At 61.5% G+C, this 23,031-nt stretch overlaps 2 protein-coding genes across 2 annotated transcripts; one reads left to right on the top strand and one right to left on the bottom strand.

The window, feature by feature from the left end:
• Window positions 1-541: 541 nt before the first annotated feature.
• Window positions 542-15,679, bottom strand: ZDHHC9 (zDHHC palmitoyltransferase 9). Its single transcript, XM_082323607.1, has 10 exons — window positions 15,631-15,679; window positions 15,070-15,354; window positions 6,921-7,081; window positions 6,185-6,343; window positions 5,109-5,246; window positions 4,905-4,951; window positions 4,535-4,639; window positions 4,280-4,383; window positions 3,575-3,743; window positions 542-2,724 (listed from the first exon to the last, which is right to left on the bottom strand). Exons 2-10 carry the CDS (start codon window positions 15,234-15,236, stop codon window positions 2,620-2,622), a joined length of 1,155 nt encoding a protein of 384 aa, XP_082179733.1. The 5' UTR covers window positions 15,237-15,354; window positions 15,631-15,679; the 3' UTR covers window positions 542-2,619.
• Window positions 15,680-15,898: 219 nt separating this feature from the next.
• Window positions 15,899-22,244, top strand: UTP14A (UTP14A small subunit processome component). Its single transcript, XM_082323214.1, has 14 exons — window positions 15,899-16,497; window positions 16,724-16,794; window positions 16,962-17,026; window positions 17,197-17,339; window positions 17,490-17,645; window positions 18,543-18,662; window positions 18,743-18,837; window positions 19,082-19,205; window positions 19,295-19,372; window positions 19,828-20,200; window positions 20,365-20,771; window positions 20,843-21,030; window positions 21,102-21,201; window positions 21,583-22,244. Exons 1-14 carry the CDS (start codon window positions 16,438-16,440, stop codon window positions 21,853-21,855), a joined length of 2,253 nt encoding a protein of 750 aa, XP_082179340.1. The 5' UTR covers window positions 15,899-16,437; the 3' UTR covers window positions 21,856-22,244.
• The last annotated feature ends 787 nt before the right edge of the window (window positions 22,245-23,031 follow it).

The raw sequence follows: 23,031 nt of genomic DNA, 5'->3' as shown, positions 1-23,031 counted from the left end.
GGCCCGGCTGTCGCTGCTGCACGCCACCATCTCCAGCTCCTGCGCTGCAGCACCCTTTGGGCACCCGGGTCGTTCCTTTGCGCTCAATCTCAATAAAAGCGTGCAAGTCCGTTTCACCCCGGCCTTCAGCCTGCTTCCTACCCGCCGGCAAGGCTCGGGGAGGGAGCTGGGGAAGGGAGCTGCGTCTGCGGGTAACGGAAAGCTCCCCAGGATGCTCCCCGGCCGCAGCCACAGGGACTTGTCCCTGCTCAGCCCGGGCTGCAGCACCTGCGCACGAGACCCCCCTCCACCCGCCGTGGGGGGACAGCGGGACACAGGACACGGCAGATAAGAGACCCTGGAAGCGCGAGATGTAGAGGCTGGAAAGCCGCAGGGAAGGGGACAGAGGCAGCCGGCTTGGGGAGGCACAGACAGAGGCAGAGGCTACAGCTCAGCCATTTTTCAAACCAATTAAGTTTCCTTCATTGTTTTAAAATAAAAATAAAAAAAAAAAAAAAAGAAGAAAAAAATGAAGAAACCCCAGCCCTCGCCCTACCCCCACTTCCTTCACGGAGAACCTGAACAGAGCAGACAGGAACCACAGGTGCAGGCAGCATCCGCGACGGCCCCAGCAGGCAGCACTCGACACACCGCGTTAGAAAATAGATTAGTAAAAACAAAAAATACACTTTTTCACAATGAGTTTGAGATTTGGTCAGTAGCGTGTTGGGGCGGGCGGGAGAGGAGGGGCGGCTCCCACCGCCGGCGGGGCGTGCGGGGGGCCAGCGCAGTGGCCCCGGGGCCGGGCCCAGGACCCCCTGCCCGTGGGGACGGGCCAGGTCTGGCTGCAGGGCGGCAGCGGCTGCGAGCCGGGCAGCTCCGGCCCCGCCGGCAGCAGGAGGCCAGGGCTCCTTCCCTGGCCAGCGCCAGCCGGGAGCTGCTGAAGGCAGCTGCAGAGCAACCCCAAACCCACTGCCAGAGCCCAGGGCGGCAGCTCTGCCCTCTCCCCCGGGAGGAGAGACCCCAGCGCCATGGGAGAGGGGGCAGCGCCGGCCGCCACGTGAATCCCGCTTCACCCACCGCCAGGCGCGGCCCAGGTCCACGCTGCGAGGGGCCAGGGAAGAGGAGGGAGCTGGGAGGCACACACCAGGCTCCGGAGGGACAAGGCTCCCCGCTTCGCTCTGCTCCACGCCACTGTCGAAAGCAGGATGGCATTTGAGGCCAGGGAAGGAGGAGCAGCAACTTCACGCTGCCAGGCAGGAGCATCGCAGAGAAACAAGCAGGACTGCCCTGGCAGGACATCCTCCGCCTGCCACCCACTCACCGCACGTCTGCAGGGAGGCACAGAAGTACCCAGCACTCGTGGTAGGGGATGGAGAGCACAAAAACAGCCTTCCCTCCATCGCCAGCCTTTGCGGGGACCCCGCAGACATGAGGCTCATCCCAGCCCGGCTGCCAGGAGCAGGACAGGGAGCCTTGAGAGGAAGAGGAGCGCTCACGGCACAGAGGTCTGGCACCGCCACGGGGGCCTCTCCTCCCTCCTCCGCTGAGGAGGCGCAGATGGCCGACGCCACCCAGCCAGTCCCAGGCCAGCCGGCAAAGCCCAGGGAAGATCCGAGGCTCTGAAAGCCAGCCGAGGGTGGCTGAGAAACGCAGGGCAAGGCAGGGGGGACATGGGGACACGACACAGAATCAGGGCTGAGGTTCTGCAGAGCGGCGGCCGAGCGGCGTGCCACAGCCAGGCGGGCAAGGGGAGGGCGCGCCTGTGCTCGGCGCGGGCACCCGGGAGCAAACGCAGCCCTGGCACTAGCTGGAGAGCCGGTGGCAAGGGCAGACCCTCCCGTGAAGCTTGATACACCCCTTGCACAACCGCTCTGCGGCCGGTGCGGGGCGGAGACAAGCGGCAGGAAGACGGGCTGCCCTGCTCCTTCCCTCGAGCCCCCGTTTTGGCATGAGCCCCCGGGAAGGAGGCGAAGGAGGGCCCCCGCCACGACTGCTCTCGCGCCAGCTAATTCGCATGAAAAGAAGGAGTACGGGAAGGAAGCTACTTTAAAAACCATTGCCAGCAGAACACCTTCCCGGTTGTTTTGGCCCTTTTGGCACCAAAATGCCTCCTGACAACCCCTGCCACGTTAACCAATAAAACAATGCCACAGATTAGAGGAAGGAGGGAGGAGGGGAGAGAGGACACTACTGCCATAAATCGCTTTCCCCTTCCCATCAGGATTCCTCAGCAGTAGGGAGCAGGCCCACCCCAACGTCGCTTCTGAGCTGCTTGACCACAAGTTGTCTCGGCAGAGAGTCGGGGCCAGACGGAGGGACAGCCCTGGCCACCGAGCCGGTATTTAGCATCCAGGACAACCTGCAGAGCAAGAGGTCCTGCCTCGGCCTGCAAGGAGACCAGCCTCAGTGGTGGTGAGTGCCCCTCGGTGACCAAAGCAGGCCACTCACGCTCGTTATCCTTTGACACCATGCAAGGCCAGCACCAGCCCGCACCGCCTGCGCATCGAGGTGAATAATAACTAAAGCAAAATGGCCATGAGGAATCGTTTGCCTGCCATCCAGCCCATCTCCTCCTCTCCTCAATCACTTCCAGCTTTGATTAGACAAAACAAGAAAGTTCTCCCTTTCAAGCAGAGGCTAGTGCTCTGCTTGCCCAGCGTCCTGGGATGGGACCGGGAGCTCCCCAGACGTTAGCTGCTTCTCCTCTGGCATCTCAGCGTTGCTCAGGGATGGCGCAGGGACCTGGAGAGAGAAGACAGCAGTGACTTGCATGAATACATCCCAGCAGAGAGCATCTGTTTGAGCACACAGACACTTGGCCCCGCTGCCCTGCTCCTGCCTCCAGCTTCACCAGGCAGAGGTCTCAGCTGTGCTTGGGAAAAGGAGAAACCGCGGGCCACCGAACAGGCAAAACAGCAGCTTCATGAAGATCTGGAGCCCTAGCCTGCTCCAGCAGAAGTGGCCTGGACTGTTCCCACCGGAGAAACAGGCAGCCCATGCCTAACTAAGCAGGAGTAGGCCCAGGCGTTTCCCACCATGTTCACAGAACAATGTAAGTGGGAAGGGCGCCCTGGAGGTCTCCTGTCCAACCGTATCCGCAAAGCGGGGCTAATTTCAAAGACAGAGCAGGCTGCTTGGGGCCATGTCCCACGGGGCAACGGCTTTCTCCAAGGGTGGAGACCCCACACCTGGCAGGGCCCTTCCCAGGGACAGCCCTTCAGCTTCCACTCAGTGCCAAAACAAGATGCCTGCAGTCTCCCAGCCCCCCTCAACCCCTCCTAGCCTCTATAGGTGCCAGCTCCTGGGTGCTCTCGCGGCCGGGCTGACATCTCCAAAACCGCAGCCAGCTGTGATCTCCTTTGAGGTTTCCCTAGGAGCCAGAGGAGCCCAGCACCCTCCCAGCCAGCTCCACAGAGATGCTGGTTTCCAGGGCCAGAGCACAACAGGCTTTTCATCGGCAGCCTCTCAGCAAAGCCCCAAGTGTCGCTTTGTTCCTGCTAAGTCACACTATCGGCTTTCTCTCTGCTGCCCAAAGCACCAGCAACTCCAAGCAGGCACAGCCCGCTCACCCCCCCCAGAGGGAATCACTCACGGCACTCAGGCGAGGAAGGCTGCCATCCTTCTGCTGAGCGCCGCTCTCCTCCTCCTGCCCACCCGGGCTCTGAGCAGCGGTGGGCTCTTGAGCGCTGGGCCCCCGTGGGCACGACTCCTCCTGAGCTGTGCTCTCCTCTTGCTGCAAGATACCCCGTCTGTCCAAGACGCTGCAAGAACAGAATCACACCGTCAGAGACCCACGCTTCCCCCCAAGCCGACTTCTCTTCCTGGCAGGAAAAGTGCTGGTGAAAGACAAACGTCAGGGGAAGGGGTTCCTCTCCAAAACAGGCTGTGCACAGCCCAAACCTAGTTTACAGTTTCTATGTTCCTCCTGTGAAAACCAGGCCCCTTGGAGAGCAGCCCAGTTCAGAGGGCGGGAGCACGCCGGAACGAGCGCCCTGGAAAGAGCCTCCGCTCCATACGCTGCCCCAGGGAAGGGGAGCCACTCCTCCACCGGCTTCCCAAGCACGTGGTGACAGGGAGCCCATCACAAGCTTGAATCACTGAAGACGTGCAAGGAAGGCAACACAAGACCTTCCTCCCCAGAGGAAGTGCCGTGCCCCAGGTGACCTCCAGAAGCCCTCAACACACACAGCGCCGGCAGAAGAGCAGCCAGGTCTTGTACCCAAGCAAGGGGAGTTTGTCAGGGTCCCGCACTGGGCTCCAGGGGCACGAAAGGCAGGGCTGCCCCTCGAGAGCTTACCTGGGGGGCAGAGGCCCACAGAGCACCTCACAGCAGTTCTTCACTATGTTGCCATGGCTGTAGGGATTCTGCACGCGGTTCTTCCCAGTCCAGGACCCCTTAATCTGCAACAGTCAGGACACAAGCTCAGGTCTGCTCCACCAACACTCGCCCCCAGCCCTGCAGGGCACGTCAGCAAGGTGGACGCAGCCGTGACACCGCGAGGAAGCGATGGGAAACGGAGATGGCTCAGAGGAAAAGACAGACTCTACTTACATCTTCGTTGGTTGTCTGATTCAGTGCCACCAGGAAGGTGTGGAACCCAGTTAACCCCACCACTGACCACAGGGTGAAGAAACAGATGAGCACCTCCAGTACAGTGAGAAGAGTTAAGGACTGGGAACAGCCTGTCACTGCCCCCAGGCACACTACCCTAACTTCTCTTCTTCTCCTAGACATGGTTTTCTGTTTTGCCCTCCTCCCAAAAACCACAAAATTGCTCCTCGCCTTGTAATCATGGGACAAAATCCCCTGAAACACTCCTTAGAGAAGCCTGGGCATCAAGACTCCAGTCCCTCCATAATGCAGCTCACCCTAACCCCCAGCTTTGGAGAAGCCAACCCCTCCGCACAGTAGAAGGATATGTCCCTGGGGTTTCCTTCAACGTGTTCAGAAACCCAATCTTCAGAGATTCTGGCAACACAAAAAGAGAGAGATTTTTTTTTGTCTGGAACCTCACACCGAGTCCAGTTCCCTTTCCCACTCCATCACTTCTGGGTTCGCACCACCATCTGTATCCCCCCTCACCCTTGGCCAGCCCAGCCATCCACCTCTCGGCAGCCAGACTCACTCAGTGCTACGTAGACTATGTTGAAGGTGAAGATGTAGATGGTGAGGAGTGAGAGCGAGAGGATGAAGAGGTAGAAATAGCGGTAGTTCCTCTTCCCCACGCAGTTGCCCACCCAGGGACAGTGATGGTCGAAGCGCTCTGTGAAAGCGAAGATGGAGATCAGTGCTGCTCTAGCAGGGCCCTGCCTGCCTCCAGACGCTTACTCCTGTGCCCCGGACTCAAGAATTCCCAAGGCTGACAAGGACTCCCTGGGCCATCGAGTCCAAGCCTCTGCTAACTCGGGGCCCCATACCATGGCCCCCTTCCAGGAGGGGGAGGCCAGGCAAGAAAGTGCAAAACCGTTTCACTAATGAGCTGTTTTGCACTTTAAGACAGAGTTTAAGAGCTTGGCCCCATGCATGTCTTCTCTCCCTGAAACCTGAGGTATAACAGCTTTTACTATAGCAGCACACAGGTTAGATGAAGGCCTGGGGGCTCAGAAGTTCTTATCTAACCCACGTTAGAATAATCAGAAGAGGGTTCTAGGGACTGCATAAACACTCAAAGGGCTGGGAACCTGCAGAGGAGAGGGATCCAAAAGAATGGGATCTCTTCCTTGAGAAGGGATGCTGAACACGAGCCAGTCATGATACACAAAAGGGCGACGAGAGCATCTGCTAAGCATTGAGGAGAACAAAACCCAGGGGCACTCAACGTAACGGCAGAACCTCCGTGCTGCTGCAAGGAGCTGCTTTCACACAAGGCATGGCTCTCCACTGGAACCCTCTAGCCCAGGAAGGCCAGCAGTTCAGTGAAACTCAAAGACGGACTGCACATTTACATGGAGAAGTTAAGCTTATGTTAGATTAGTTATTGCCAAAGAAGTACTGGCAAAGATGAACCATCTGGCTTCAGGTTCTGAGCAAATCTCAAGCTCCTTGAGATGAGGCAGACTGTCCCCGTCTGTTCACAGCCCACCATCCTGGGCTCGCTCAGCAGGCACAGCGTGAGACCGGGTGCAGATCTTCACCTGCTCTCTTCCAACGCCGCTCACCTAACGCCCAGGTGCAGGAGCAGGCACGGCCTCTTCTACTCACCCACACAGTTGTCGCAGATGCTGCAGTGAGAGGCACGGGGCGGACGGAAGATCTTACATGTGTAGCAATACTTCAGCTTCACTATCTGGTTGTTGATCTGGAAGTTTTTAATCCGCGGGGGCGGGCGCTGACCCTGGGGCACGGTCCCGTTGGTGGCCTCTGAGAGAGAAAACCAAGCAGAGATCAGACCTGCTGCTACGTGACAGGCCTAGAACGACAACTCGCCTCCCTGCTTTTCCTACCAGTGGGATCAGAGCCTGCTGGGTCTAGAGCCAGCGGCTGCAGCTCTGCTCGCACGGTCCAGAGCCAACCTGGCAGCTCGGAGGCAGGAAAGGGAAGCCAGAGCTTTCATGCATATTGAGAGGGGTCGGGGCAGGGGGTCACTGTACAGACCTGCATCCACCAAACTTCCTCTCTACCTGAAGGATCAAGGGGCCCACACCAAGCTTCCTGCACCCCTTCCCAAAAGCAAACCGAGTTTGTATGTACACAGCTACAAGAGAGAAAACAGCACGTGAAAAGGTTCCCAGAAAGGGAAGCAGGCACATCGCACCATCCTTTTGAGACTCAGCCAAGCAGAATTAGCCAGCAGGTGGTAAGGTGCCCCATCTGGGGCAATCCTCACTTCTGGAAGGCCAGCCAGGAAGAAAGGCTCTGCAGAGAATGTAGCCTAGAGATACGCCAGAAATACAGAGGCTTTTCCAGCCATCGCCAGCTCAGCTGGCTCCGCACTCACCAATCTCCATCTCGATGAAGGCTGCCTCGTCAGGCAGGGCTCTCGGGATCACCCCGGGATCACTGAAGCTCGTCCGCAGGAGTGTGGCCATGGCGAACAGGAAGAGAACTGCGGCAAACACGGGGATGGCTGGGGAGAGCTGGACTGCCAGGTACCGACACCTGCAGAGGAACGGCGGGAGGTGATGAATCAGACCACCGCAAGGTCCGCCTGAGCCAGGGCCTGGCAGCCTGGCAAGGCACCAGAGTCCAGACTTTTCTGAACACTGGTTACATCTGGAGAAGAGAGGCTGTTCAGCGCTTCCTTCTGATCCCACCACCACAGGGAAACATGCCTGGGGCAGCTCTAGCGACCAGCCACGATCAAAGTACCGCCATGTTTTTAACCAGCCGGGCACAGCATGCCTTCCAGCATTCTGTTCTGTTTCCAGCTCCCATTTTGCTCAGAGTCACGGGCGATGCTAGAAACGCAGCCGGCTGGGGGGATCTTGCCCCGCTGCAGCCAGCTGCCGGGGGACGGACCATGCCTCGAGGAGAAGCACCCAAGGCCTGGTCTGAGAGCCCACCACTGGAGCTGGAAGGCACGGAAGCACACCGCAACGGTGGGAATCTCTGGCTGTCCCCTAAACAGGCAGCAGCTGCCAGTACCACTGAAATTACTTTACAGGGATGAACCGCGTCCTGTGCTTCTCGGGAACGGATTCACGTGGAAGTGCAGCGTTCCCGTGCAACAAGACGTCTGGCTGCCTTTGACTTTTCTGAGGTAAGGGACTCGAAAGCTCCAAATAAAGTAGAGAGGCTCCGGCCCCAGCTCGAGAGGGGAAACACGGAGTAAGGTTTGTTTGCTTTAAAAACACAGAGAGGTCCAATGAGGAATTTATGTTGCTAATCCCGCTGATCGAGGCGGTGCAAAGGGAGGAAGGGGATTAATCTCACTGTGCCCCATGTCACTTCTGGACCCCCACAAACAGGTCTCCACGGGCACTGCAGCACAGGCTGTGCAGGCAGCCTGTACAGACGTCACGGTTTAGAGACGTACTGGGCTGAAAGGAAACATATTTTTACCCCGGTTCCTTCAGAAAACCCCATTTATGTTGGGGTGAAGTTCCTATGGAGCTTTTCTATGGTTTAAGGGAACACTTGGGCAAAGTTTCACCTCTCCCTGCGCACCTTGCTTCCGCAGGCTCCTCCCAACGAAGCTGGGTACCCAGGCTTTCCAGTAAGCCCTGACTCCGCAGGGGTGGATCCAACCCAGACTCCTGCTCTCCACAGATGCTCTCCAAGAAAGCGCAAGGCTACTGTGGTGAAAGGCATGGGATTACCCTGCCCAGCGGATCTGTCGCCCTAAGCAAGGCGATTTCTACAACATCCATAACATTAACTATTTAATTCTGGATAGCCTTCCCACCCATAGCTTCTCCGAACGCAATAAAGTTTCTAGCTCCAGCTGGTTCCTTTGCAGCGCCGAATTCGGCAGGCCCACCATCCGCTGCAGGAAGGCTCACCGGGCTCTAATTTGCCATTGCTTGACTCCAGCGACTGTCCCCTGCGTGCGACGAGGTACAGGGAGGGCTGCGTACCGAAGCTATGGCATGCTTTGGCCACAGCCGCAACACAGCGACGGAGGCCTGTCCCCTAAACCACCGTTGTTAATTTTAGACACCACAAACTCTGCAGTTACCCGAAACAACATAACCCTTAGAGTCGTCCGTGTGCAGAGTCCTGCCTACGTTCGAAGGGCCAGGCTGTGCGGCCAGAGGGCTGAGCTTACCGTCTTTAGGCTGCCTAAGATAACTTTGCTTTCCCTTTGCAAGGGCAAAGTCTAGAAAGAATGCTGCAAGCCAGTCAGCGATTAAACAGAAACCTTGGATCTCCTTTTAGGAAGGAATATGGGTTTATTCTTCCAAAAGCTGGACACGGTCCGCCTCAAAGGGCTGCAGCTTGACCCTTGTCCAGCTGACATGACAGCTTTTATAACTGTTTTAACAACATGAACATATTACGTGCTTAAAATATGGATTCATGAACTGTGTTAAAGCTGAGCCAAAACCTCGCCAGAGCTTCCAGCCTCAGATATACACTAACACCTTACAAGTTTCTTCAGTGTACTGTCAGCAAAGAGATTTATTACCTGCAAGCACATGATCCGTGCCGGGTATACCCTCCCAGGCACAGATCTGAAAGCTTTACACAGCAGCACTCGGGAATAAACAGGATCGGTCCCTGCAGCGACCGGCGTGGTCCCCCCTCAATCTGCACACAAGCACAGGCGTGGGACGTGACTCGGGGCCTGCCGACCCTTTCCTATGCATCTTTGTAAGGAAACCGGCCCCTCGGGGATGCTGCAAGCCCTGCTGCCCCTGAGGCACAGCAAGAGCAGCCCCAGGACCGATGGTACCGTGTCGCAGAGCGCGGTGTGGGAACGGGAAGAAGCCTGCAACGTCAGGAGGTAAAAGAGATGAGCGTGCGGCCGTCCTCCCTGCCGTGGCGAGGGAAGCAGCACCATCCCGCCGGTGTCCGGCCCTTCCATCCGGCTCCCAGCGTGGCACAGGCACAGGGCAGGTGAGGTCCCCAGTTCAGGAGGGGAGAGGAGCAATCCCAGACAGCCTGCCTGTCTGCCCAGAGGCGGGCAGCGGGGAGGACAGGGACGAAGCCCCAGAAAACACCAGAGGCCTGCTCTCCTGTCTGATGGGGAAAAGATACCTAGAAACTCACACAAGGAAGTATTAACGCTAGCTCCTTCAGCCACCGTTCACTGAAGCGCATGAGATGCCTGCTCAGCGAAGCCACCATCCCGTTGTCATCGTCCCTCCAGCACGAAGCAAACATCCAGGCGCTGTGCTGGATGCTCACACCCATCGCTCAGACGTGCCCTGGCACAGCAGGGGCCGAGCAGGGCCCTCCTGCTTCCCCGGGCAGCAGGGCTGGCAGCGCCGCGGCTGCGTCCCCTCGGCGGGAACACAGCCTGGAGGCGAGGTCAGCAATGACTGTGTGAGACGAACCCCCACCGCGCTGAAACTGCGTCCCGCGAGCCAACACCGAGCCCACCGCGTGCCTCCTGCGGACGGAGCCTTGCTTTTAGGAAGGCGCCGTTCAGGGAACGGGCCCAGCGCATCCACCACGGCAGAGAAAGCCGAGTGCCGTCCAGAACGGCTGAGCAACAGGTAAGGCCACCGTGTGAGGTTCTGACTTGGTACTCACTAGCGCTGGGGAGTCTTCAGTCTACATCTCGTCTATGGCACGATTGCGCTCGGCAATTCATTTACAGTGCTAAGTAACAGACATTTTAAAGATCTTTTGTTCGGGAAAGCTGAGAGTCAACAGAGACATACTGTTGGCATGTAAGGATATCGCTCCTCCTCCGCTCCCAGTGCAATATCTGTGTTCTTGAGCATTTTGTCATCTAATAGCAGACAATAACAGCACTATCACAACTCATCATCCTGGGGGGGCTGGGGGTGAGAAAGGCTCAAACAAAGAGGTCATCAGAACGGGGGCGGGGGGAGCAGCCAGCAGCAGCAGCTGGGAGGTGCCACGAGTTCACGGCGCAAGGACTGCCTGACCGATTATTTCGCGACCACTTGGCAAGGTCTGTTGTAACCAGCGCATTAAGCAAAGCTCTGGAGGAAGGGGAAAACAAACGGCCAGCCCCGATGGCAGTGGACTTCAGCCACGGCCCTCAGGCAGCGCATCTCACGGCCGGGTCCCTCCAGGGTTCAGCGCAAGCTCTGCTCTGCAATTCATTTGCCTCTCACTTGCAAATCACCTATTTAACTTTCCTAAGCTAACGCATAACCACACCGCGTGCTTGTCCCGAACGCTAGCGAAGCAAAGTAGTATCTTTACCAAATGTTTGACCCTCACCAGCGCGCTTACAGTCATCTGCATCTCCCAGACCTGGGACGATTTCCAGGAGCTGATGTACTTGCGGTAAGCGTGGAAACGCTTGCTCCGAAAACTTGGGTAACCGCTGCACTGCAATGCTACGGTTCGGGGCCCTTTCCCAAGCAGCACTCGGGCAGAACTGGAGCTGCCTACAGAAACTCTCCCCATCTGTCAACAGCGACACAGAAAACGCTCGCTGGAGACCCGCTTCAAGTGCAGCTCCACTGCGAGCAGGTGCCACGTGCTTCCAACCCAACCGGTGCAGCAGCCGACTTTAGGCAGGAGACAGAAACGTTACGCCGACGTTACTGCTCTTTTCCCAGCTACGCTCAAATCTCCGCGCAGGCAAGAGAGCGCCCCGAGACCCACGTGGGGAACGGTGGGGCCACGGAGGGCGCGCACGCTGCGGGGAGAGCAAAGTCGTCTTCTGAAAAGGAGCCCACGTACAAGAAAAAGGGCACGCACTTCGAAAACCCGGGAGCAGAAACACGTCTTCGCAAGCAACACGAGCTGAACTCTGGATACCAACAAGTTTACCTCTATCGAGAGAAACTATAACCACTAAAAAGCACCGATCAGCTCATGTGTAAGTTTTGACAATGCTTGACACCGACCTAACCAGAGGTAAAGGCCATCCCAGAAGCACTTGTTTTTCAGTGCAAAATCTTGGATCTCTGGGGTTTGGGGGGGGGGGGAAAAAAAAAAAATTAAGTCACATGAAGGAAGGGTCAAGCATAGGTTTTTTCAACTCATCAGAAAACAAAGAAATTGTAATCTCTACATAGCTAAGAAAGGAGGAAAAAAAAAAGTGATAAACGTGCTTGGTTATTGGAAAAACAAACAGCAGCTCCTTTCCGTGCTCAGGAGCCTGGCATTGCTGGCGCTATCTTGCCTGTAACATTTACAAATGTTGAACAGTCGTGCCGAAAAGCTGAAGACAAAAGAAATGCACTTCTCTTGCAGCTGCTCTGGAGAGCTGAACGCAGAACTCTGGCTTCAGGAGGGCCGTTACAGACACGCTGGCAAACTGCGACGCGGAAACCCCCAGCAGCCAGAGAGAGGACGCTACATCCCATCATCTTAATTACCCAACGGATTGCACTAAGTGCTTTACCTGGGCTTCTCCTCGTGCTCGAATATACCACAAGCATAGTTAGACAACTAGGCGCCCTATCACAGAAGCTGACATACCCAGCAAGTGTCTGAAATAACGCCAAGAGGATAGTAAACAGAATTTTATGTGACACATTACGGTCACGGAGTAGACCCAATTAAATATAGGTCTCGGACTCTGCAGGGACCAGCCTCAGCCCCGGAGCAGCAGGAACTGCTTTCTGCCAAGGCGGTGGCGAGAGAGGTGCCCTTGGGCAGAGGACTCCGGTCGCTGCAGAGCGCTTCCCCAGGAGCCAGCACAGCTCCGCGGCCCTCTGCTTTATCTGGGAGGGAGGAGCCGGATCTCCAGGTGCGGCACCGATCCCGGAGCTCCGTCAGCCCTCTGGGTCCTGTCCGATGAAAAGACTTACCCGATTCCACAGCTCTGTGGTCTAGGGGATAAAAACATAAAAATTCCCGCAGGCGGGGCTGAGGTGGCTTCAGACCATTCGACTGAGACACAGCAGATGAGCCGATGGCATCGGAGCTACTTGGAAGGGGAAAAAAAAAAAAAAAAAAATACCACCAGCAGCAGCCCAAACAGAGAGGCTGTCATTTCACGGCTGGGGAGGACTCTTTCAGCGAGGAACGCGGCAGCTTATCTCATGACGTGCGATGCCAGTCACCACCGGCTCTCCGGCAACAGCGTTTGTAATCAGAGCCGAGCCAGAGCAGCCTGGAGGGCGAGGATCAAACCCGCACTGGCTCGTATCACGTAGCGAGACATTTTCTGGCTTCAGGCATCCCCGAGCCTTGTTTAGACAAGGTGTGACTGCGCAAGTGATTCAGCTGAATGAAATAAGCATTCACAACACAGGCACCCCTGCAGTGAGCGTACAAGAATTAAAAGGACTCCTCCACCCACCACAGTCTGCTGCTCTCCCGAACCAGATCCTAACAACCCGAATCGTTCCTCTGTAGCGCAAACTTTAAGGGGGAAACACGAATTTCTGCACAAATGCCAAAGAATCCGCCAAAAGCTGAAACGAATGGGTAACACAGTAAAAAGATCAAGGCCCAGACCCTCATGCAGAAGCACCCTAACGCACACAGAAGGCACACAGGGTAAGCAGGGCTCTCGAGCAGCCAAGCTGCTCATCTTCTCAGCTCGGTCAGTGAAACAGGGAGGTTGTGGAGCGTTTCTGGCTGGGAAGGCAACATTTCATCCCTATCCAAAACTCAAAAATTCCCAAACAATTTCAAAACGAACCCATCTCTTTCACACAGAAACCATTAAAGCGTTGCGCATTGAGAGAATCAAATGGATGTTTTGGATTTTCCCAAACTTTTCCTCATCTCCCCAGTCGAAACCACTCAGATGATTTAACTACAATTCAGAGACGGTTCTGCTCCCAACAAAACATCCCCTGGGCCGGCGGCCCCCGCAGAGACCACCCTCCGGCTCTACGCAGAAGGCGCAGAAGACGTCCTGGACGTCTCAGCGCGAGCAAGGACGGGCGGGACCCCTCCAGAGGCCTCTGCCTCCCTGCGCGCGGGAAGGGGCTTCTCGAGAAATTTCCAGTCGCGCGCCTGCTGCGCCGAATCGGCCACCGCGCCGCCGGCTCTGCCGACACGGCCTAGGGCAGGAAAGGCAGCCTTGGGTGGCTCTGCCCCGCGCAACCACGGCGGGCAGCTGGCGAGGGCCAACGTGGCCGAGCGGGATGTGGCTTCGCTCTTCTGCTAAGGACAGGCTCCGCAGGGAGCGAGAGCAATTATCCCTCGCAGCAAGTGTTTCTGGAGCAGCAACACTTACTAATTCTTCCTGCAAGGCAGGAAGCCTTAGCCCCATTTTTCAGATGGGAAAAAAAAAAACCCAAACAACAAAGAGTGGTGTCATTTCATACCTTTGAATTTAGACTGAGTCGGGGATAATTTCGGCTCTCCACGCTCGGGAACCCCAACACCTTGCGTTACAGCTGTATGCCGCCTGCCTCCGAAGCTACAGGACGACTAAGCAGAAAAACCAGTCTCGTACCTGACCGAGACCCAACGTTAGCCACTTCATCGCTCCCGCTGGAATGTGGCAAGCCTCGGCAGACTGTTCCGGAAAGCCCTTTCCACGGCTGCCAGCGATACCCGCTAACGAGAGGAGCTAGGGAGGGCAGTGCCGGGCCAGGGCAGTTGAGACAAGTGCCCCGGTCTGGGGAAGACGTCCAGGAGGCCAACACCTGGGCCGAGCGCTTTCTGTATCTGGAGGAACAGCCAGGGCTTAACCAGCGAGCAGTTTCTTCCGCTCGCTTTCCTGGCTTAAAGAGCTTTTGTGTTACCCAACACCGTTTAGGACCTTCGCCTCCCTAAGAACAACATAAACATGCTGATGGAGACAGAGGAAGGAAAGTTTCACAGTTGTTTGGCTGATCCGAGCTCACCCTCAAACCAGGCAGAAGGGGCAGCCCTGCCCCCTCCCCACAACATCAGTGCTTAGGCAAACACGGGCTTTTTTTTTTTCCTTTTTGTTTGTTTTTTTGTAGGATTAGTCTAAGGCCAGATCAGTCCCCCACCCCAGCGGGCAGGGGAGGGCTGTGGGGAGGGGGCAGGTCCTGCTCTTTTGGCAGCATCCGAGACTTCAGCTGCGGGTCTGGAGGCCGCCGGGCTGCTCTCAAAGGCCGGCGGAGTCTCCCCAGACGCCAGGGCTTCGGCCCCGAGCAGCGGCTGCTGTAGTGCAGCACTCTGCAACGGGCAGCTGCAGGGCGAGCGATCAGCGCTAACCCCCGCTGCCACCGAGCCCGCTCCTTTTTTTTTGCGGGGTCACCTCCCTGCTGGGGCTGGGGGCACGCAGGCAGGGACGCGGGCTGGGCCCCGCTGCGGCGGCCGTGCCCTTGCGCGGCCCCGCGACCCCCGGGCAGGGAGCGCGGGCCCCGAGCCGGGGAGCGCAGCGGCTGCGAGGCCGAGCCGGCGGGCAGAGCCGGGAGGGCTCCGGGAGGGCTCCGGGAGGGCTCCGGGAGGGCCCGTCCCCCCCGGCACCCCCAGGGTCAGACCCCCGCGGTGCGGGGGCGGCTCCCGCCGCGCCGGGCCCCTCTCCGCCGCGCTCCCCTCCCTCTCCCAAGGCCACCGGGCCCCGGCCGAGCCCGGCCCCGGCCCGCGGGGTCACCCGGCCGCCGCGGGGAACTCACTCAAAGGCGAAGAAGAGGGCGCAGGTGCCGAGGATGAGGAAGAGCGTCAGGTAGAAGATGCCCTTCTGCCGGGCCATCATGATGCGGCCGTCGCAGCAGAAGGTGTTCCTGCCCGGCAGCTTCTCCCATTTCCGAACCACCTTCTTCCTCGCCACCATCACCGACATGGCGGGGCCGTCACTGGGGCGGCGGCGGCCGCCACCACCACACCTCCGGGCGCTGCTCCTCCGCCGCCCGCGCCCCCGGCATCATCGGGGGCCCCGCGGGGCCGGGCTGGGCTGGGGGCTGCGGGGAGAGGGAGAGCGGCTCAGCGGGGCCCGGCGCCGGGGGGCGGCGGCCGTCGCCATGGAAACCCCCGCGCCCCGGGAGGGGGGTGGTCACGGAAACCCGGCGGGGCGGGGGAGCGGGGCGCGGCCCCGAGGGGAGCGCGGCGGCGGGGCGGCCCCGCGCAGGCCCCGACGGGACGGGACGGGACGGGGCGGGGCGGCCCCCGCGGCCGCGCCGGGACCCAGCCGGGAGGGAAGGGAGGAGGGGAGGGCCCGCCGCGCCGCCGCCGCTCACCCTGTGCCGGTGCGGGCAGCGCCGGGCCGGGCCGCGCCTGCCTCAGCGCCGCGGGAGGGGCCGCCACGCCCCGCGCCCGCCATTGGCCCCGCCGCGCCCGTCGCCCCGCCCCCCCGCTCCCCGCCTTCCCATTGGGCGCGCTCGACGTCACTCGGCGGCGGCCCCGCTCCGCCCCGGTGCGGACAAGGGGAGGCGGGGCCGCCGCGCGGCTCGGCACGTGGCCGGGGGCGGGGCGGGGCGGGGCGCGGGGTGAACCCCCCCCCCCCCCCGGGTTGGGCCCGGCCCGGTCCCGGGGGCTCCCCCGGTGCTGCCGGTGCAGAGGGCCGGGCCCAGCCCGGCCCGGCGCTGCGGATCCTAGGGGAAAACCGGGACCGTGTCCCGCTGTCGTTGCCATGGAGACTAGCGTCAGGGAGCCGCCCATGGCTCTTCACCCCCCCGGGCCCTGCCCGGTGGCCCCCCCGGTGCGCCCGGTGCGAGGCGGGGGCGGAGGAGGGGGAAGGACGCGGGTGACACCGGTAGCGCCCGGAGCTGACCTCCCCGCGCCGCTGGCGGTGACCAGCGCCCGGGCGGGAGGCGCGGGCCCGCGGCGGGGTCCGGTCCCGTCCCGTCCCTCCCCGGGGGCTCCCGGTCCGGGGCGCGGCCCCCTCCGCCCGCCGGGCCCCGCTGCCACGGCAACCGTGACGTCAGGCGGGGCGGGCGGAAGCGCGGCGGGTGGCGGCGGCAGGCCGGGCGGAAGCAGCGGCGCGCTTTCCGGCAGGTCGCGCGGGAGCGGCGCGGCGCTTTCCGGCCGATCCGGCGTGCGGCGCGATGGCGGAGGACTGGCTGGGCGTGGAGGCGGCGGCGAGCGCCAGCGAGGGCGAGGATGAGGTGAGCGCGGCTGGGCTGGGCTCCCCCGGCGCCGCCGCCGCATGCGGGGCTCCGGGCGCTCCCCCGGGCGGCTGCAGCGGAGGGCGGCCTGGCCTGGCCGGGGGCGCCGGGGCCCGGGCGGGCGCAGGCCGAGGCCCGGGGAGCGGACGCTGTCCGTGCTCCGCGCTGCGGCGGGGGGCTCTGCCGGGCCGGGCCGGGCTCTGTAACGGCGTCTGCCGTGTGCCAGGGGCAGGAGGACGGCGAGAGGCGGCACCGGCAGCTGCTGGAGGCGGTCAGCTCCCTCTCCGGACGGAAGCGGTGAGTGGGGGTGCCCGAGGGCTCTCGCAGCGGTCGCCGCCCCTGCGGGGCCGCAGGGGCGCGGGGAGGTGGGAGGCGCTCGGTGCCCCCCGCCGGCGGCAGGGGACCGGAGGAGAAGCACCCCGGGGCGCGGGAGCCGCCCTTCGCTGCATTCTCTCGTCTCGCAGGCGGAAGCTGGCTGAGCGTACGGAGGCGAGCGTGCAGGTGTCCGAGTTCAACGTCAGCTGCAAAGGTGAGATCCGCGGCAGACCGGGCAGAGCTCCTGCTGCCTGACTGGGAGAGCGCTGCCGCCCGCGGCTGGCGGCCTGGGATTTGCCGCGTCTGCCCTGGGTCTTTGGGCTGAGGGCAGCTGCAGCCCCTCGACTCGGCGGTGCCCGCGCTGACACGCGGGACCTCGTGTAGGTGCTGGGGAGAAGCTGGTCCTGTCTGAGCTCCTGCAGCCCATCCGCCCCAAATCCGCCCTGAGCAGTGTAAAGAAGGAGCTGGCCAGAGTGAAGCAGAAGAAGGCCGTTGAGCTGCCGCTCAGCAAAGAGGAGGCAAAGCGGGTGAGTGGGCCTGCACAGGCAGCGGGGGGGAGTTCTGGCCTTCCGGGGCAGTAGAGCCGAGCTCCTGCGCGCCCCTCTGCTCCTCGCCGATGCCAGCTGGCTTTTCGTGTTCTTTACAACAGCCTTTCCCCTTCTCGCCCCTGCCTGCAGGTTGTGAGGGAAGCTGCCTACGTCAGGACCTCTAAAGACGTGGGCAAATGGCAGCAGGTGGTTTTGCAGAACCGACGGGCGGAGCAGCTGGTTTTCCCTCTGAAGCAGGAAATTGCAACAGTCGTCCCGCTGGAGCAGATGGCTTCGGCATGGAAGGTGGGTGCTGTCACGTGTGGCGCAGCTCCCGGGGTCGGCTGGGGCAGCTCGGCGTCTCCTGGCTGCACTGGGAGGAGCGAGGAAGGCGTGAGGAAGGCCCAGCCTGTAGCGAAGGCTCTGGGCAGGCGCACGCTGAGCTTGGGAAGATGAAAAGGGAAGTTGTCTGTGTTCCTCACGCATAGCAGGTGTATAAACGCTCTGTGGGAGAGGTCGGGTAAGGTGTGAGCAGAGGGTTTGGAGCCTGCTCTGTCCCCTCTCCTCTTTCCAGCCTTTCAGCACTAGGCACGCGGGCTGCGTCTGCCGTTTCCCAGTCCCTGGGCTGAGCCAGGTGCCTGCTAGTAGCCCTCGGCCACTTGTGCTGAGGCAGAGGGTGGGGTTTGGTTTGCCGAAGCCTGTGCATCTGTAAACCTTCGTTATGAAAGAAGGATGCTTTTGGTTTTGAATGCGAGTTCCGCTGGGGGTTGTGCTGCTGGCAGGAGAGTCGCTGTCGTCCCTGCGCGCTCTCCCAGCTGTCCCGATGCTCGGGTGAGAGACAACCCCTGCCGAGCTCCCGACGTACCCGGCACTCGCCTTGGTCTGCCCAAAGGTCCCTTCCTGCTTCAGCGGGACATGGTGGCCTGGAACTTCTGCTGCGTGCTTCTTGTCCGGTGCTACCCGGTCAGCACTGCCTGTCGACTGCGAGCCTGTTTCTCTGCCCTGGGCGGGCCCGCAGCGAGCCTCGGGCTGTTGTGTGGGACTCGTGAGCGGGGCTGTGACCCCAGGAGGAGGGGACATGCTTCTCTGGGCCCTCCCGTGGAGCTGCTCAGGGGCACTGGGAAGGATGGGGATGTCTGGGGGAGCGTTGGCTCTTGCAGTCCTTCTCATCGTGCTCTTGCTGTGTCTGTTCTGTCCCAACAGGCCCGAACTCCTCTAGAGCAGGAGATCTTTGGACTGCTCCACAAGACGCAGCAGCCCATCACAGACCCGCTCCTGACGCCAGAGGAGGCGGCCTCGCTGCAGGCCATGAGCTTGGAGGAGGTGAGTGCTTCCCCCCCGCCACGCCCTGGCTCTGGAGGCCCCTTCCTTGGCGCTTGCTCTCACTCCGCACTCCCTGGCAGGCCCGGCAGCGGCGGGCAGAGCTACAGAAGGCTCGGGCCGTGCAGTCCTACTACGAAGCCAAGGCTCGGCGAGAGAAGAAGATCAAGAGCAAGAAGTAAGGCTCTGCCGTTGCTGGGCTCGGTGCGGTGGGAGAGGGCTGGGTCCTGGCCGTGGCGCTGGAGCTGACCCTGCCCGGTGTGTGGGCATGGCCAAAGCACGGAGGAAGGCAAAGCGGCCCCCTTCCTCCCCGGGATCTGCAATGTATCGGGCAGCCTCCTGCCCAAAACAGCGCTGCGTTCCCAAAGGCCTCCCCAGCACCGTGAGGTCTCACTCCCTGGCTCTCTGCCCTTGGGCTGCAGGTACCATCGCGTGCTGAAAAAAAGCAAGAGACGCAAGGCCTTAAAGGAGTTTGAGCTGCTGCACAAGTCGGACCCTGAGGCCGCCTTGGCAAAGCTGGAGGAGCTGGAGCAGCTCAGGATGCAGGTGCTGCTTCTGCGCTTCTTCCCCACCCCTTGGGAAGTCCCTGCTCGCGAGGGTGCCCTTTCTGATGCTTCTCTTTCTCTTCCCCCCAGGAGCGGATGAGTCTCAAGCACCAGAACAAGGGAAAATGGGCCCGCTCCAGGGCCATTATGGCTAAGTATGACCTGGAGGTGAGATCACAGAATCGCAGAACGGTTTGGGTTGGGAGGGACCTTCAGAGACCACCTAGTCCAGCCCCCCTGCTGTGGGCAGGGACACCTTTCAGTAGATGCAGTTGCCCAAAGCCCCATCCAACCTGACCTTGAACACTTCCAGGGATGGGGCATCCACAGCTTCTCTGGGCAACCTGCTCCAGCACCTCACCACCCTCAGCGTAAAGCATTTCTTCTTTAGATCTAACCTAAACCTACCCTCTTCTGGTTTAAAGCAGTTGTCCCTTGTCCTGCCACTACAGGCCTCGGTATAAAGTCCCTCTTTGTCTTCCTTATAAGCCCCCTTTCTGTCTTGAGAGGCCACAATAAGGTCTCCCATGCAGGTTGGAGAAGGGGGAGACAGCTGAGGAGGGGCAGGGAAGGTGGGCGTGTTGTTCCTGGCCTGCGTTAGGAACATCTCAGTCCCCTCCCAGGCCCGCAAGGCCATGCAGGAGCAGCTGGCCAGGAACAAGGAGCTGACGCAGAAGGTGCGGGTGGAGCTACCTGAGGAGGAGCCGGGCGATGCGCCTGAGGAGGACCTCGCATCGGTGACCCTCCCCACCATCCCTGCGGGTGCCAGCGGAGCTAATCCCTGGATGCTGGGCAAGCCCAGCGGCCCAGCCGAGGAGCCTGAGGTGCAGGAGAGTCTTGGAGACGTTGCAGTACCTGGTGCTGCGGAGAGCAAGGAGGAGATGGAGGAGGAGGAGGTGTCAGAGGAGGAGGTGTCGGAGGAGGAAGCTCTGCTACAAGACTTTGCCCAGAAACGGCACATGCGGCAGCAGCGGGCAGGGAGCCCCGAGGGACAAGGTGAGGAGCTCGCAGCCTGGGCAGTGCGGGGCTGGTGTGCTGCGGGGCTGGGCAAACACAAGGGGGTCGTGGGGGCTGTTTTCGGCCTGGTTTCACGCAGCTGTCCTGCTCTCTCCCTCCCTGCTCCTGGGTGGCTGATTCTCACCTCTTGCCCCAATGCGTAGGTGCTGATGAGACGGAGGCAGCTTCTGAACTGGCGGGGAACAGCCCCATCCACCCCATCTGTGCCGAGGAGAGGGCAGGGCTCGAGCAGCCTCCCCAGGCCCAGGAAGAGGTCCTGCTGTCGGAGCAGCTGGGCCGGGTGCGGACAATGGAGGACGTCGAGGCTCTGGCCTCAGAGGAGCACGTGGAGGAGCAGGAGCAGCCAGCGGCCGCGAGAGCCGAGAAGCCAGCGGCCACAAGAGCAGAGAAGCAAGTGCAGCAGCAGGAGGGGGGCGGAGCTGGGGACAGGCGTGCCAAGAAGCCACCAGCCAAGAAGAAGAAGAAGAAGATGATCAGCCTGCAGGCCGTGCTGGCCGGGAAGTCCCAGGAGGTTCAGTGCCCCAGCCTGCCGGTGGTCATGGAGGAGGAGGTGAGCAGGACGGCCTGCCCCTTGGCCCCGGGGCGGGGCTGGCCGCAGGGGACTGACCCCTCTCCCCACAGGAGGGTGGCATCGACCAAAGAGGGGTGATCACAGAGGCCTTTGCCGGGGACGACGTGGTCGCTGACTTCCGCCGGGAGAAGCGCAAGGCAGAGGAGGCTGGGAAGCCGCAGCCGGTGAACCTGGTGCTGCCGGGCTGGGGCGAGTGGGGAGGCACGGGCCTGAAGCCCAGCACCAAGAAAATAAAACGGTAAGTGTGGAAGAGCTGCAATGACGTGCCGCAGCCCGGCACCGGGGCCTGACCTCTCGCTTGCCCGGCAGGTTCCTGCTCAAGCCGCCCCCGGCGCCTCCCAGGAAGGACCGGCACTTGCCCCACGTCATCATAAGCGAGAAGCGCAACATCCACGTGGCAGCACATCAGGTGGGTGACACCCGGCCTCAGCGAGCGGCAGCAGGGAGCGCTCCAGCAGCCAGGCTGGCCCAGGGCCTTCCCGTGGCCCCTTCCCAAAACGCCCTGAATCCCTGCCTGAAATCCCTGCCTGGCCACCTAGTTTCCAGCTTTGACAACCCAGAGGCTGGCAGGGTGATGGAGGGAGGAGGAATTTCCAGGGCTGCTCCCTTGACGGCTGCCGTGCCAGCCCTCCTGGGATCTGCTGGAAGAGGGGGTGGAGGGAGGTCAGCGGGGCCGGGGACGGGAGGCAGAGCGTGAGCGGGTCCTGGGTGAGTGGGAATCGGCGGCAGCGTGGGACGAAAGCTGGGCCGGGGCGCTGTGGGAGTTACCCCGCCGCGCTGTTCCCCGCAGGTCAGCGAGCTGCCCTTCCCCTTTGAGAGGCACCAGCAGTTTGAGCAGAGCATCCGGACGCCCGTGGGCCCCACGTGGAATACGCAGCGCGCCTTCCAGAAGCTGACCGCCCCCCGCGTCATTACCCGAGCGGGCCACATCATCCAGCCCATCTCTGCCGAGGATGTCCCCGACATGACCACCACAGCTGGCAGCGGAGCCAAGCCAGCGCTAGAAATTGCACCCAAGCGGCAAGAGCAGCCCCTTCGCCGCCCGCGCAAGAGAGCGCGATAGCTCTGTGTCCGGCGCTCGGGCTGGAGCGGGCGGAGGAACTGGGAGAGGCTCCTGGTTCTGTCCAGTACCTTCTACCGCTTCCCTGGCAATAAAACTCCCGGGCTGCCCTGTCCGTGCGCTCTGCGTGGCCGCCCCAGCAGCGCCCCGGGGACGGGACAGCTGGTGCCCTCCTGCCTGTCCTTGGGGCCCCGCGCGGGGCAGGGTGGTTTGGCCTGGCGTAACGTGAACGGCGCGAGCGGCTCGCGCGGCGCGAGCGGCTCGCTGCGGGTCAGGCCGGGGAGGTTCCGCTTGGGGCTGGGAGTGTGGCGAGGGGGTGGAGCAGCCGCCGGCGCTCGTCAGGGCTGGGCTTCCCCTGCCCTGTGTTTTTTTGTCTTCCATACCTCCATTTTTTTAATGTATAATATAACTTTTACATGTTCGGGTTTGTTGGTTTTTTTTTTTCTTTAATCATGGCTAAAGCGGCTTTCTCGCAGCCTGCTGCGCTGAGCCTGGCCACGGGGCACCGCTCCTCGGGTCCGCCTGTAGCTCCGAAGTAACTTCTGCCCAGCTCTGCTAAACCCGACGAGCTAGAAAAGGTCTCTGTGAGGTGGTGCCGCTGCTCTGCGCGCGCTGGGAGCTGGCTCTGCCGCCCGCGCAGCCACGCTGCCTCCTTCCTGCCCACCTCTGCCTCTTCCTGCCCGAGCCACCCCTCGGAGGGTGACGGCAGGGTGCTCGGCGCAGCCAGCACCAGCACGGGGACGGGCCTGACCCTCGTGGTGAAAGGGGAGCGGGCAGGGAGCCCCCCGGGCCTCGCTCCCGACCCGTGCTGCGCTCGTGCCAGCCAGAAGAACGCTCCCCAGCCCGAGCGAAGGAGCCGGAGCCGCTGCTGTTCCCAGGAAATGCGTCCCCCGCGCCAGGGATGCCTCCTCCCGCCTTGGCACCGCAGCCGGCCCAGGGAAGCCGCTGCCTGTCCCCTGGGGCCCGGGCAGGGCGGCCGCCATCGCCCCTCTCCCCTGCCGCCGGGGCGGGGAGGGCCGCCCTGCGGGGCTGGGGCGCAGGCACCCGCGGGGTTGCGAGCGGGTGCCCTGCGGCTCCCTGATTCCCACCCCAAAACCACGCAGGGCTCTTGGGCGCTGGGTGCTGGCACCCTTCCCGGCTGGGGAGAGGGGAGGGAGGTGTGGGCTCCTGCGGGCGGCA

The sequence above is a fragment of the Platalea leucorodia genome (assembly GCF_965183815.1).
Source record: "Platalea leucorodia genome assembly, chromosome: 10".
Lineage (NCBI taxonomy): Eukaryota > Metazoa > Chordata > Aves > Pelecaniformes > Threskiornithidae > Platalea > Platalea leucorodia.
This window is presented reverse-complemented; position numbering and strand designations above follow the sequence as displayed.

Excerpts from the sequence above, each read along its gene's own strand:
- UTP14A (XM_082323214.1), top strand. The coding sequence starts at position 16,438 with ATGGCGGAGGACTGGCTGGGCGTGGAGGCGGCGGCGAGCGCCAGCGAG. Across the intron at positions 16,795-16,961 it reads TCCCTCTCCGGACGGAAGCG|GCGGAAGCTGGCTGAGCGTA; the intron begins GTGAGTGGGGGT and ends CTCGTCTCGCAG. Across the intron at positions 17,646-18,542 it reads AGATGGCTTCGGCATGGAAG|GCCCGAACTCCTCTAGAGCA; the intron begins GTGGGTGCTGTC and ends CTGTCCCAACAG.
- ZDHHC9 (XM_082323607.1), bottom strand. The coding sequence starts at position 15,236 with ATGTCGGTGATGGTGGCGAGGAAGAAGGTGGTTCGGAAATGGGAGAAG. Across the intron at positions 7,082-15,069 it reads GCCCTCTTCTTCGCCTTTGA|GTGTCGGTACCTGGCAGTCC; the intron begins GTGAGTTCCCCG and ends GTTCCTCTGCAG. Across the intron at positions 5,247-6,184 it reads CATCTGCGACAACTGTGTGG|AGCGCTTCGACCATCACTGT; the intron begins GTGAGTAGAAGA and ends TCGCTTTCACAG.